The 13,414-nt window shown below is 34.5% G+C and overlaps 1 protein-coding gene across 3 annotated transcripts in view; it reads left to right on the forward strand.

Moving 5' to 3' along the window:
• SLAIN2 (SLAIN motif family member 2) overlaps positions 1-13,414 on the forward strand; it is a 76,127-nt gene that overhangs the window by 39,101 nt on the left and 23,612 nt on the right. For 2 of the 3 annotated variants that reach the window (XM_040238162.1, XM_040238164.1), the window contains exons 4-7: positions 892-1,053; positions 3,871-4,230; positions 4,598-4,735; positions 11,185-11,262. In XM_040238162.1, coding sequence (XP_040094096.1) covers positions 892-1,053; positions 3,871-4,230; positions 4,598-4,735; positions 11,185-11,262 — 738 coding nt within the window. The remainder of the gene's footprint in view (positions 1-891; positions 1,054-3,870; positions 4,231-4,597; positions 4,736-11,184; positions 11,263-13,414) is intronic. The other variant, XM_040238163.1, reaches the window with a different exon arrangement.

A 13,414-nucleotide genomic window follows, 5' to 3' on the forward strand; every position in this document is an offset into this window, starting at 1 on the left:
AGCACAGATTTTTATGCTACAGGGATAAACAGACTTATTTCTTGTTGGCAAAACTGTGTTGATTGTAATTGTTCCTATTTTGATTAATAAAGATGTGTTTGAGCCTAATTATGATTTAAAATTCACGGTCCAAAACTGCAATTACTTTTTTACCAACCTAATAAGACTCTTTTGGATATGTATAGCCTTTATTCCTTTGAGCTGTCTTCCATACTCCTCTGGTTTATAGTGATAAAATGTGTTTTTTAATACAGTCATTTCCTTCATCCTGTCTTTGTGCTTCACTACTAAACATCAGAGAACTCCTTGGATCCCCATTACTAGTTTGACAAAGGAATTTTGTAAACATGGCATAATGTAGGAGAAACAAGCTTAGTGTTCTTTCTTTGGTTTGGTTCTAAATCTCTAAGGAATCCTGATTTTCCTCAAATTATAGTTTTCTTGTTTAGGAAAAGTAGTGGTTTTATTCAAGGGAAAAGATGATGGTGTTTGCTAATGACTGAATGGGAGGAGAAAACATGACGTAATTCATCTATTTATAGAGCAGTTTCATTGGCTACCTGGTAAAAGTTGGAATCCTCTAGCTTGTATTATTTGAACATTAATGCTTTCCCAGTACTGTTTTGAAAACTTAATTTTTCATAAGAATATGGATAAATTATAGCTATAAGAAAATGAGTTTTGTATTTGTCATTGTATATGAAGGAGTCTCTATAGCTGTCTTTATTCTTAATCAGGTCAGTTTTTAATTTTAACATCTGGGAATTTTATAAACAGAAAAGACAGAATAACAATAAACTGAATCAACCCAAAGATATAATATCAGATTAATTGCACCAGATGTTTATTCAGTTTTTGTTCACCAAAGTTTGAATCATTTTCTTTTTTAAGGTAATTTGAAAGGTTCATCAGACAGAAATCCTCCACTCAGTCCTCAGTCCTCTATAGACAGTGAATTAAGTGCTTCAGAATTAGATGAAGATTCCATTGGATCCAACTATAAGCTAAATGACGTAACTGATGTGCAAATTCTGGCTCGGATGCAGGAAGAGAGTAAGTGATTTAATGGTTAAAGCTTAGGTCTTTCATTATGGTATAATTTTGTTGCCCATTTTAATGTCTTACAGTGTTGTGGATTAGTAGTTTAATAAGAATAGAAATGTTGAAATTTCAGAGGCTTTTTCAGCATGTGCACTGGTTTGTTCATTCACTTGTTTTTAGAGTCCATTGTATGCTGAGCAGTTTGCTGTGTGAGTACTGAAGAAAAGCAGGCTTTGCTCTGCTGTGACTGGAAATCATACCCTGCATGTTACTCTGTACTGTAATTCACTAGTATGAGTGAGTGAAGTCGCCCAGTCGTGTCCGACTCTTTGCGACTCTGTAGACTGTAGCCCACCAGGCTCCTCTGTCCATGGGATTCTCCAGGCAAGAGTACCAGAGTGGGTTGCCATTTCCTTCTCCAATTCACTAGTATAGTTATCCTCTGTTTCCTTAGTATAGATTAGCATTTCTCAGCTGTTCTTTCATTATTACCTGTCCCCTAAGGAGCCTATTTAGATTTTTCTTTTCCTTTTTACTCACTTCCACTCCCAATAAATTTTAATACCACTGATATATTCTATATCTCTTTGTGTGTACTCTAAGAACCACAAACTGTTATCTCTTAAGATTTTTTTTCACACCCACAAAATCAGTTTTTTCTCCTTGGAGGCAAGTATATCATCTTTCTTACAGTGTATGGTGTATTCTGGTTAAATAGAGAGAGAGACCTTTATGAAATTGTGAAACTTGAAATTGTGACATTAAGTGAAACATGTGATATTGCTTTGCACAGTGGTCCTTGCAACTTTTTGGGTAACAGGTACCTTTGAGAATCTGATAGAAGTGTTGTCCCCAAAATATACATGTGCACAAATTTTTGTTATTTCAAGGGTTCATCAATGACTTGACTCTCATCTGAATATAAGATGATGATAGTATTATTCTTGCCTATACATTTTATTGTATGGGCTTAACTGAAGGAAGCAATCTCTCTAAAGTGATCTCTTTAAGCTTTACAATGAAAAGATCCTTAAAGCACAGGTTTCAGTCTTGACAGTTGGCTAAGGTAATGGAGCAGTGCTATAAAGTTCAGAAATTTTGTTTGTCCTTTCTTTTATGTAAGTTTTATCAAGCTGTAACATTAAGAAACTGCAGAATGTTGGTTTCTTACTCTGCTAATTCTTATCCCATTTTTATACATCTTCCCTTAGAAAGATAGAAAGGTTCTGTGCTTATCTGTCTTTAGCCCTAGAAACCAATAACATGTTACCCTTTTCTTCTGTAACTTTGTAGACATAACTCCTCACTTGTATGGTATTGTCAGCTAATGAGGGGTTGTTGTCACAGATGTGAAAAAAGAATAAAGAATGCTGCCTGTCACTTAGACTAAAGTTATTCATTTCTTCTTTGAACCCTGACTTTTTAGACTGCAATATTTTGTTAGAAATTCAGTCACGTATTTGCTATAGTTTTCATATTGTATGTTGGTAACACAAAATAGAAATTTTAGCCTTTCTTTAAAAATCCTTTCTAAGCTATTCACATGCGTAAATATTTCTTTTTCTGGTGAATTAAAAAAAGAAAGTAATACTGAAAATGTGAGTGATACCTCTTTGAAAACACCATCATTTTCTTTTTAAGAGAATGATTTTCCTTTTTGCAACAGTGTTTCTCCAGTTTCTTGCTAACAAAATTGTAAAGTAACAGATGTGGGCTTTTGCTTGGTTCAGCTCCCTCATTTTTAAGATGAGAAAAGCACAGTGCCCATAGTGGTTGTGATCTCCCTAAGACCCACTTGTTAATGGAGAACTTGCATTAGGATTGGGATTTTCTTTTCTAAAACAATACTCTTTTCGTGGGTCTGTTGTCTTTTGCTAGGTGACACCAAGTAATTTGTCAGTTACTACAGTGGTCTCCAAACCTGACCAAAGGGCTAGATGGGCCCTAGGAAACCATAGTGTTATAGGTACCCTGATACGATTCTCTTTCACTTCTTTGGGGAACCATGTAGATAACACTTTCTGTGTATGACTATATAACTTAGAAAGTTTGAGTACTACTCAAGAACAGACAGATCTTCTGGACTAAACTGCCAATGGTTAGCAGGATTGCCTTAAAATACTATCTGAATTCGACACTCTTTTTCAATTGTAATATTTTTCTCATTGAATATGTTTCACATTTGTTTTTATTCTAGAAGTTTTTATACAATTTGAAGGACCTCTTAGGTTGCTTGGGTGTTTCTGGAAAAACAAGATAAAAAGGGACTCCTTTGAAAATTCTTACTTGATGGTTTAGAATATAAGCTTATTTTATTGAAGTCCGTTAGCTTATGAAGCAATTGAAATTACATTTGTACCCAAGTATTGAATTCCGAAGAGTGGGTTAGAAGTTTCCTTCATCATCTTCTGAGTAAGATTAACCCAAAGGTTTAGTATCCAGGATGTTTATTTACTCACTGATGTATTCTTTACACTGGTTGGACAGGTAATTGTTTTCCTTCAATATTCCTTTAATGTTAATCTCAAATTTGGACTCCGTCTTTTGAAATAGAAGTATTTTTAAATTTATGGTTTTCTTTTTAATATAGATTTTGGATTCAAGAAGAAATGTTGAAATTGGGTAAAAGTTTATGAATTTCATGTAATTTAAAAATAGCTTTTTAGATGTAGTATATGCATCCTTATGTGTGGGTAAGTCTAAGATGAATCAAGTAAAAGGGAATTTTCCTTTACATGTTATATGCTATTTGTGTTTCTCAATGATAATCTTGTGCTTTTAAACCTTAAATGTTTAATACTAAAGAAATAACACATTCATTGTTGTCAGGTCTCCGGCAAGAATATGCAGCCACAGCGTCTCGGCGCAGTTCTGGTTCATCTTGCAATTCTACAAGACGGGGTACTTTTAGTGATCAGGAACTTGATGCACAGAGTTTAGATGATGAAGATGACAATGTGCATCATGCGGTATACCCTGCTGTTAACAGGTTTTCACCATCACCACGCAATTCACCTCGACCTTCACCTAAGCAGTCACCCCGAAATTCACCTCGTTCTCGATCTCCTGCTCGGGGAATAGAATATAGTAGAGTGTCCCCACAGCCTATGATTAGCCGCTTACAGCAACCTCGCCTTTCACTTCAAGGCCACCCAACAGATTTACAGACAACCAATGTTAAAAATGAAGGTAACTATAACAATGGAAAAAAATTGTCCTTCATATTTTGGTATATAGTAACACGTTTTTTACCAAGGGTTTGTATTTTAGATAAGTAGATCAAGAATTTTTACTTAGGTTAGTTTTGCTTTGCCATACTCATGAAGTGTTTAGATTTTGAGTTAAGTAATTTTTGATTCTTTTTTAAAGGTTCTACCCATTTATAGAAACTGTATTGAGTTATTTTTTATAAGAATGGTTTTTTTCCTGTTAGCTCTTCTAAAGTCTCCAGAACACTTAAAGAATGATTTTTGAATATTAATATTAATATTTTAATTTTCTCCATCCTAAAAAATGTTTTGACTTGTTTTTTTTAATTAAAATTCTGTTGTCATAGAAAAACTAAGACGCAGTCTTCCAAACCTGTCCCGAACATCTAATACACAAGTTGACTCAGTGAAAAGCAGCAGAAGTGACTCAAATTTTCAAGTGCCAAATGGAGGTATACCTCGCATGCAACCTCAGGCTTCAGCCAGTAAGTATCTTTTATGTATCAGTTATTTAAAGAAAAATGAAAATTAGAGTTTAATTTTGTGCTGAATAGCTGTACTATAGTAAAATGTAATGCTTATTAGTTCTATAAGATGATCATAGCTATATTAAATTATATATAAATTAAATATATATAAATATATATATTCTTTAAAAACCTTCTGTTCTGCAATACTGAACATTAAAAGTGACAGAATCTGGGAGGGTGGAAGGGGAATAGTCCTGAAATAGACCATTTAAAACCCAAGCAGCTTTCTTACTAGAATATTAATAAAAGCAATAATCGTCATATAAATATACAAATAAAGGCTTGCTAAATTCTTAATAAATATTTTACCAAAGGTAGAATTTTATTTAAAAAAAAAAAAAAGGGTTAAAAGTAACTTGATGGAAAGAAAAGCTGAAACTGTTGATTTAAGGAGAAATATGCAACATAAACAAGGATTAGAGAATCACACAGAAGGAATGCCTAAGACAAAGTGGCCAGACTGAGCCAAGAAGTGATGTGGGAGTAGATGGGCACTCTGTACTTTACAGAGTGATTTTAAAAGAATTGAACACTTTCCAAGAAGTATTGCTTATTAACTAAGGCAGATATGAGCATGTACTAAGCCCAGTTTTAAACAACTATCAGAGTTATTTCTGCAATCTTTAAAATGCTCAATATGCATGCCTTCTATCCCACAGTTCACATCAGCTTTGTAGTCTGATTTATTCAGTTCCTTTGTAACATATTTACTGTTTGTGGCTAAAGTGGTCACTGTGATGTGTTCCTTCATTTCCTCAAAGCTGTGGTGAAGAAGTGATACAAACAAGTTATTGACTGTCCATTTGTAACTTGTGTATTGAGTAACAACTTTGACAGCGTTCAATTCTTTTGTTAAGTCCCCTTGCATTCTTCGTTGGCTCTGTTGTGTTTAGCTGACTTGGTGTACTTTATATTAAGCTGCTATTATTTGGTGGCTCAAAAATTCAGTCTAGAAAAAAATTTTGGTTCAGTTTGAACCAAAATGACTTTTGTGATAATATTGATGTTTTCCTTATTTACGAATTGTAAATGATATTATTTATATTATAAAACTCACATTGTGCTATACCTTATATTCATCATTCTGTTTAATCCTCTGAACAAGCCTATAAAGTAGGTTCAGTTACTAATACATTTTTACAAACTAGGAACTGGAAGCTTTGAAAGGCTATGTAGCTTATCACTAGCTCATTCCCTAGAATTTTTTCCCTATAGGTGAATTATTTTCTGTTTTCCCTCAGAAGTTGATAATTAAAAATAGGTAAAGAAACATAGTGAGATTCTAATCACTAATTTACTTTTAAGTGGAATGAATATATGTATGCAGTTTCATAGTAGTATATTTCAGTATTTGAATAATGTATAGGCAGGAGAAATAGTAAGGTACCATCCTTTTTAAAAAATTGCATACACTTGTTTATTTTTATATTTGTAGTTGTGAAACTTGTTTATGATGAAAATGTCAGAAACATTTATTTTAGTATAGAGTCACACTGTTCACAGGATGTATTTGAAAAGTAGTAAATCCAGAATATTAGCAGGTTTAAAATTTAATAAAGTTCATTTGATAAAAATATTTAAAACTTGGACTTCCCTGGCAGTCCAGTGGTTAGGACCTGGCGCTTTCACTGCCATGGCTCTGGGTTCAGTCCCTGGTCAGGGAACTAAGATCCCACAAGCCACATGGTGCGGCCAAAAAAGAAAAAAAGTTAAAACTTTGTGTTTAAAGTCAGTACATTATGAAGCAAAATAAAATGTTACCTGTTTTTCTGAAAATTTTACATATATCTTTGATACATAATATATATGTATTTTAATTAGTGTGTGTGTTGGATGTAAAAAGGCTAATATGGTAATTATGTAAAAATATTATAATGGCAAGTTTTATACATGAATATCATTTTAAATATTTTATACAAACCAGTTCATATATTTGCTGCATTTTGTTTTCTTTTAAGTATTTTTCCAGCTCTTAAGTGGTAAAACTTTGGTTCTTACTTGCTGGTCTGCATGAACCTAACTTTGCAAGATTGCTGTTATTTCCACCTAAGGGACCACTTCTTTTGCCTTGTTACTATGCAATCACTATTTTTATATGCTTATTTGCTATGGCTGCATTATTGTGGATGCTGGCATTCAAATATGAATATTATGAGAGTTCTAATATACTTCATTTTGATAGCTGTTACCAATTCTTGACTTTTATATTTGGAAAATGTGAGTAACTTAAAAAGTTTAAGAAAACCAGAGCATTGCAAAGGTCATGAATACATGTAATTTTTTCAGTTTCTCCAGTTGAAGGAATGTTTGTCAGGGACAGTTTTTCAAAAGACTAGTAGTCCTTGTTTTCTAAGACCACTAGAGAACAGGTTTAGTAGAAGGCTTAATTTTCAGAAAAATATAGGAATTACTGGTTCAGAAATAAGAGAAGGGAGAAAAACCCAAGACAGTCAGCTGGTTTTGAAAAAGTAGTACATATTTACTTTTATATGTATTATCTCATTTGACTGTCACAACATCTCATTTTTTTATTTTTATAGAGAGGGAGCAGAGATCCATGTAAATTATATGTACAATGCAAAGTAACTAGAAAACTGGCAAAACCTAGCCAGATTAACTCTCAGCTCCTCTGTGTGTCTCCCGATTTCCTCCCAGTTACTGTTTGGATTACATCATGCTGACCCTAACTGCAAATAAGGAGGCACTGGAAAATATTCTTGGATGACTCTATTGGAGCATGATTTGAGGTTGAACTATAAATACTTTGTGAATTACCACAAAAGAATAAATTAAGTCTGTGTAACATTTATCATTTGCTTGCTTACATGTAACTAAGTGGAAGAACATATTTGCACAGGATACAGTGTACTCCTAGAGGAGAAATGTATAGGATCAGTGTTGTACTGAGGACCTCACACTGAGGAGGGAGTGTTCAGGGCAGTTGCCAGCTTGTGTGTAGCCAGACTGCCCTTAGGCCCATGGGGAAGGAATTCTCATCCAAATTTCACTTGTGACCCAAACACCAAAACACTAGAATTTTACACAATTATGAAACATGAAGTCGAAGTAAAATAAGTCATGTTAAATCTGTGTAGTGGCTAATATAAGAATGAGTGAAATACTTGTGGAACTTTTGTTTAAGGATAAGTAATATAATTATGTTGAGTCAGTTATCACAGAAACATTGATATTAAGTATAGTTCTTCTGACCTTTACTTCTGGAAACATTGATAGAATACATCTGGAATGGGGACCCAGAATCTATTTTTTAGAAGTGTCTCAGCTGACTCTGGGGCATAGTTAAGTTTAAGAACCACTGAATTGGATCTCAGCTGTGGAGGATCTTGAATATTTAATTGAAGTCTCCAGATTTTATCCAGAGATTATTAGTAATTATCACTTAATTATTCAGTAAATAATTAAGATGTTTATAGGGTATATGTTATGTTACAAGCATTGGGAATATAAATGTGAAAGAGAGAGCTCGTGCCCTTCAAAAGCAGGAAGTGATGGGGAAACAGAGGTATTACACTCATCAGTATAAAGAGGTTTTCTGGGAAGATACTGAAAGATATCTCAGCCAGCTCTGGAGGAGGTGTCACATGAGGGAAGAAAGTATAGGTTTTCCCAACAGTGGGACCAGGAATGAAATCTTAAGAATGACACCCTGATTATAGTGGTTTTGTTTGACTAAAGTGTGGGTCACAGGATGGTTAGTCGGTTCGGTGACAAGAATGAGAGATGGTAGGTAGGGGATAGATTGTGGGAATTTTAAAATACCATATTTGGAATTTCCTGGCACTCCACTGGTTAAGCCTCTGCACTTTCATTGCTGAGGGCACAGGTTCTAGTCAGGAAACTAAGATCCCACAAGCTGTGTGATGCAGCCAAAAAATAAGTAGGTAAATAAAATGAGTTTAGATTTCATCTTAACAAGCTATCATAGGCTTTTAATCAGGGTTCCTTCTTAAGAAATTGAATCTGATAGCAATGTGAAGAGTGGATTAAAGTTCTAGAAGGATTTGGAGACTTCAGTGTAGTATTCTTTATCATTTAAAAAGTGATTTTGGGAACTCCTTGGCAGTCCAGTTGTTGGGACTTTGTGTTTCCACTGCAGCAGGCATGAGTTGGATCCCTAGAGGGGAACTAGGATCCCACAAGCCACATGGTCAAAATAAAGAAATAAAAGTGATTTTGCCACTGGAAAATGGATCAAATTGATTGATAATTCAGATTAAAATTTAGTTTTTGTTCTTATTTGTGTAACATTATGTTTCTTTGTGGTATCATGAAAATCATTCATTTTATTCTATCTGTATCAGGCAAATTTAGAGTATACTGCCTGAACCTATTTACAGTTTGATTCTTTGCATTACCATTAGACAGTCATCACTTGTCTGTAGATGCTGTTCTTGTGACATCACCCATGAAACTTGAGGGATAAATAAAGTCCATTGGAGTCATTATAGCTGTGAATTTAAATAAGATCTTTCCAGAACAATTGGTAATAGATGATATTTTATATTTAAACCCTCATTTAAGAAATCTTAGTGGTTAATAGATATTGCCAGCATTTATGCGCAGTTGGTTACCCTTTGCCCTCATTTGCTCCACTACGAACACTGTGGCCTGCTTCTGTTCTTCATGTATATCTGGCACACTCCTACCTCAGGTCCTTACTACTGCTTTTCCTTCTGTCTAGAATGCATTCCCCCAACATCTGTATGGCTCACTTCCACTCTTCCTTCAGATCTTTGGGCAAATGTCATCTCAGGAGAAATATTTCTTAATCACCCTATTTATAATTGCAGCCTATGTCTCCTACTTCTTGTCCCCCTTTCCTACTTAATTTTCTCCTTAGCAGCTGTCACCATCTGGCAGGCCATGGATTTTACTCTTTGTTTATTGTCTGTTTCCCCTTCCCTAAACTCTTAGTTCCATGGAAGCAGGAACGTTGTCTAGCCAGCTATGTATTCATTATTTCTGAAACAGTACCTGGAATAAAGTACACAATTATTAGAAAGAAGGTAGGAATGAATGGGTGAGTGAGTGAATGAAAATATGAATTGGTAGAAAGCATGGATGAATAAATATATAAATGAAGAATATTTAATGATGATAGTGCCTGATATTTCTGTGGGATAGGTATGAGGTACTGCATTATAAAATTGATACTTTTTTTTAAGTTTGGAGAATTTTTTGCTAGTCCGTCTGGAAATATATTTAACTTAAACTGGCATACAACATTGAGTTGCAGTAGTGTGTTGTAATAAGTATTGGTAGAAATTGAAATCAAATGGGTTTGTTACTTTTTAAAAATGTTTCCTATTTGTGAAAATCCTATCACCATTGATTGGATTAAGCAATAGAGATAAAGAAAAATTCTCCTTAATTCTTTTTGGTGATGTATCAAGTAATACATTTATCCACAGATGACTGAATGCTGGCCAGATTTATGGTTTGAGATCTCTTTTGGGGGGCCTAGAGGTGTATGAAGTCTGATTTTCACATCACAGAATGATGTTTTAGAACCACTTACATAGATGACTGCACTGGTGGCTGTGGGACTCACCTGTTCATTGAAGCCATAGTGAGCTTTACCTCTGGATGTCTCTGAACTGCTGCTTAGTTGCCAGTTTTGAGAGTTTTACTGCAGTTAATAGATGAGGAGTTGTGAAGAAAGCTTAGAACAACTCCTTGAACACTTAAAAAACAGATGCTCTGATTCCTCCAAATCCCTCAACTCCAACACATACACACACACATCCCTACACCTCACCATCCATATGCATGAGTACATAGTCCAGATAACCAGGTCTAAAATGCAGCTAGTTAAATTCTACACCAAGATGTTGTTGAACATATTTAAAGCAACTAGATAGTTGACTCCCTTGAGGACCTGCCTGGTTCTGAGTTTTCTTCTCCTTTTTGAGTATGAGGATTACTATTTCACCTTAGGACAGTTCATCTAACAATAACTGCTTTGCCAAAGTCTGCTTTTTTGCACTGAACAAGTACTACATTTATTTATTTTTTTCTGTACTGTGTGCTTGTGTTCATCACTTTTACTTATTAGCTTTGTATTCTTTGCATCCTGTAGCATGTTTGCTGGTGGTTTTGTTTTCTCTGATATTTTGATCAGTTTACATGTTATAGATTTTCTCATCTATAAGAAACAATTTCTTAAAGTATGCACTTTGCACTAAGATTTCCATTCCCTTTCTTTTCTAACTTAATGCACTAAGCATCACTTTGATTCCTCTGATTTTAGGTTTCTGAGGTATTCTTGCCTATCTGTTTCTTGATAAATTTTCAAGTTGGTATTAAAATATTCAAGTTTACAGAAGCTATAGCCTTTATCTTGTCCTTCCAGGCAAATATTACAGTTCCTTATTTTTCAACAGCTTCGCAAAGGCTGAAAAATTTGCCTCGTACTTCCCTCAAAGCCAAACAGTTGCTTCAAACTTCATCTACAAAAAGAGGTAACTACAGCCTCTTACTAAGTTTTAAATTTCAGCAAACGATCAAGTTAGTTAAATCTTTCACCTTTCGGCATACCGAGTCAGTGATGTCTGTAGGGCACGTTTTAGTCTTTTTTTTTTTAAATAATAAAATAATGTGGATTCATTCTCTGTTACTTGGATAAATCCAGAAGAAACTAATTTTCTACAGAGGTATGTATTGAGTTGCAATTCTGAAAGGAATAAATGATATTTATTTATTATAGCTTTTCATATTAGAGAATTTATCATTTTTCTTACCTAAAACTGAGAGTCACTGTTTTAATTTTGTTAGATAAACTAATAAATGCTTTAAAATATATGAAATGCCAGACATTCTGTATGCAGTATTTTTTCTTCTGACTTTGGTGTTTGGATAAGTATACCTGTAGGATGAAATGGGCCTGTTTTCATATTAGAGATTGATTGAGGTTAGAGCAGAGTTATGGTTAACTGATGATGTTTGGAATATTTATGGAATGGTAGTTTTTATAAGAACTGAGTGTTGAAGAAATACCTGAAGGTTGGACATCAAAGCTATCATATTGGTTCCAGGAGATTGAATGTATGGACAGCTAGGAAAAAGTAGAATTGGGAGAAACACTGTGGGATTGGATAGACCAACAGTAATAAGAATGAATCGGACTTCCCTGGTGGGAAGTGGTTAATAGTCCATAATTCCGCTTCTCAGGGCAGGGTTTGATTCCTGGTCCTCCTGGTCAAGGAAGTTCCAAATGCTGAGCAGCCAAGAGAGAAAAAGAATGAATAGAAACCTCAGAGAATATGGGACAGAATAAATACAGGCAGTGAAGAAAAATATTTCCCCTGTCTGCATAGATTTCCTGACAGCTTCAGAACTCAACAACTAACAATATAAGGATAAAACACTAACAGAACATTACATGGAAGAGGAGGTTTGAGGTTTGATTTGTTGAAAAAACGATTTAGTTAATATGGCGACAGAAGTACTGAAATAGGTATCAATACTTCAGCAAGTTCATTAAAAGCGAATGATTTAGCGGATAAGTATAATTTAAGGAAATACTTTTAGATATTAGAATCCCAAGAAAATAGTCAAATAGAAAATAAGAATGTAGGAAAGTTTGTGTTTTGGATGTCAGAAGTTGATCTTAGGCCTCCAGTAGGGGTGTTTTCCGGTGCCCTCTGTCAGAAATAATGATAGACGGAATAGATTATGCTCTTTATTGAAGAAGAAGGTGACGTATTAAAGATCATTGTAGAAAATGTTCTTAAATTTTTTGAGGACCCTAGGCCTCTTTTTTGAGATTCCCAAATACTTTTGAATATTTTTAGGTATGGGAGGAAGGTGAAAACAGATGATCATAAAAGGATTGTAGTATCTACAAAAGGGCAGGAGAGTATATTAAGTTTATATATATTTTATTTTTTGGTATTTTCTACAAGCTGCTTCAATTTGGGGGCCTTAAGTTATATAATTTAAAAATTTTACTTGATTCTGTGTTACTCTTTATTAGATTGAAAGTGAAAGTGACAGTCACTCAGTAGTGTCCAACTCTTTGTGACTCTTTGGACTATATAGTCCATGGAATTCTCTAGGCCAGAATACTACAGTGGGTAGCCTTTCCCTTCTCCAGGGGATCTTCCCAACCCAGGGATTGAACCTGGGTCTCCCACATTGCAGGCGGATTCTTAACCAGCTGAGCCACAAGGGAAGCCATTATCAGATTGAGAAGATCGTAATTTCTGGCTGACTTTTTGGGGGAGGGGTGGGTAGGACCTATGGAGATTACATTATTTTTGTGATTCTGAGCTACCAAACTACCTACCCTCTGTGATAGCAGGAACACTGAGTCTCATAATTCCTGGTGCCTCTAGCTGTCTAGTTGACGTGGTAAAGGGAGAATAGTTTGTGCATGTGCATGTTTGATATTTTGTTCTTTTAATTTCATTTTGTTTAATCTCTTAATTATCTTAATTTAGACTCCCATATTTTCTGGTTGGTGTTGTGACTTGGTGATCACTTACACTATAAGTTGTAAACCAATTGAGAAATGGTTTATGACACGATTTTAAATACTAATTTAATTACTGGTAAAGCTGAATTGGAGAATCTCTCTTGACTGGAAGGCCAAAATGGATTTTCTAATTTCCC

Source organism: Oryx dammah, unplaced genomic scaffold, assembly GCF_014754425.2.
Source record: "Oryx dammah isolate SB20612 unplaced genomic scaffold, SCBI_Odam_1.1 HiC_scaffold_3, whole genome shotgun sequence".
Lineage (NCBI taxonomy): Eukaryota > Metazoa > Chordata > Mammalia > Artiodactyla > Bovidae > Oryx > Oryx dammah.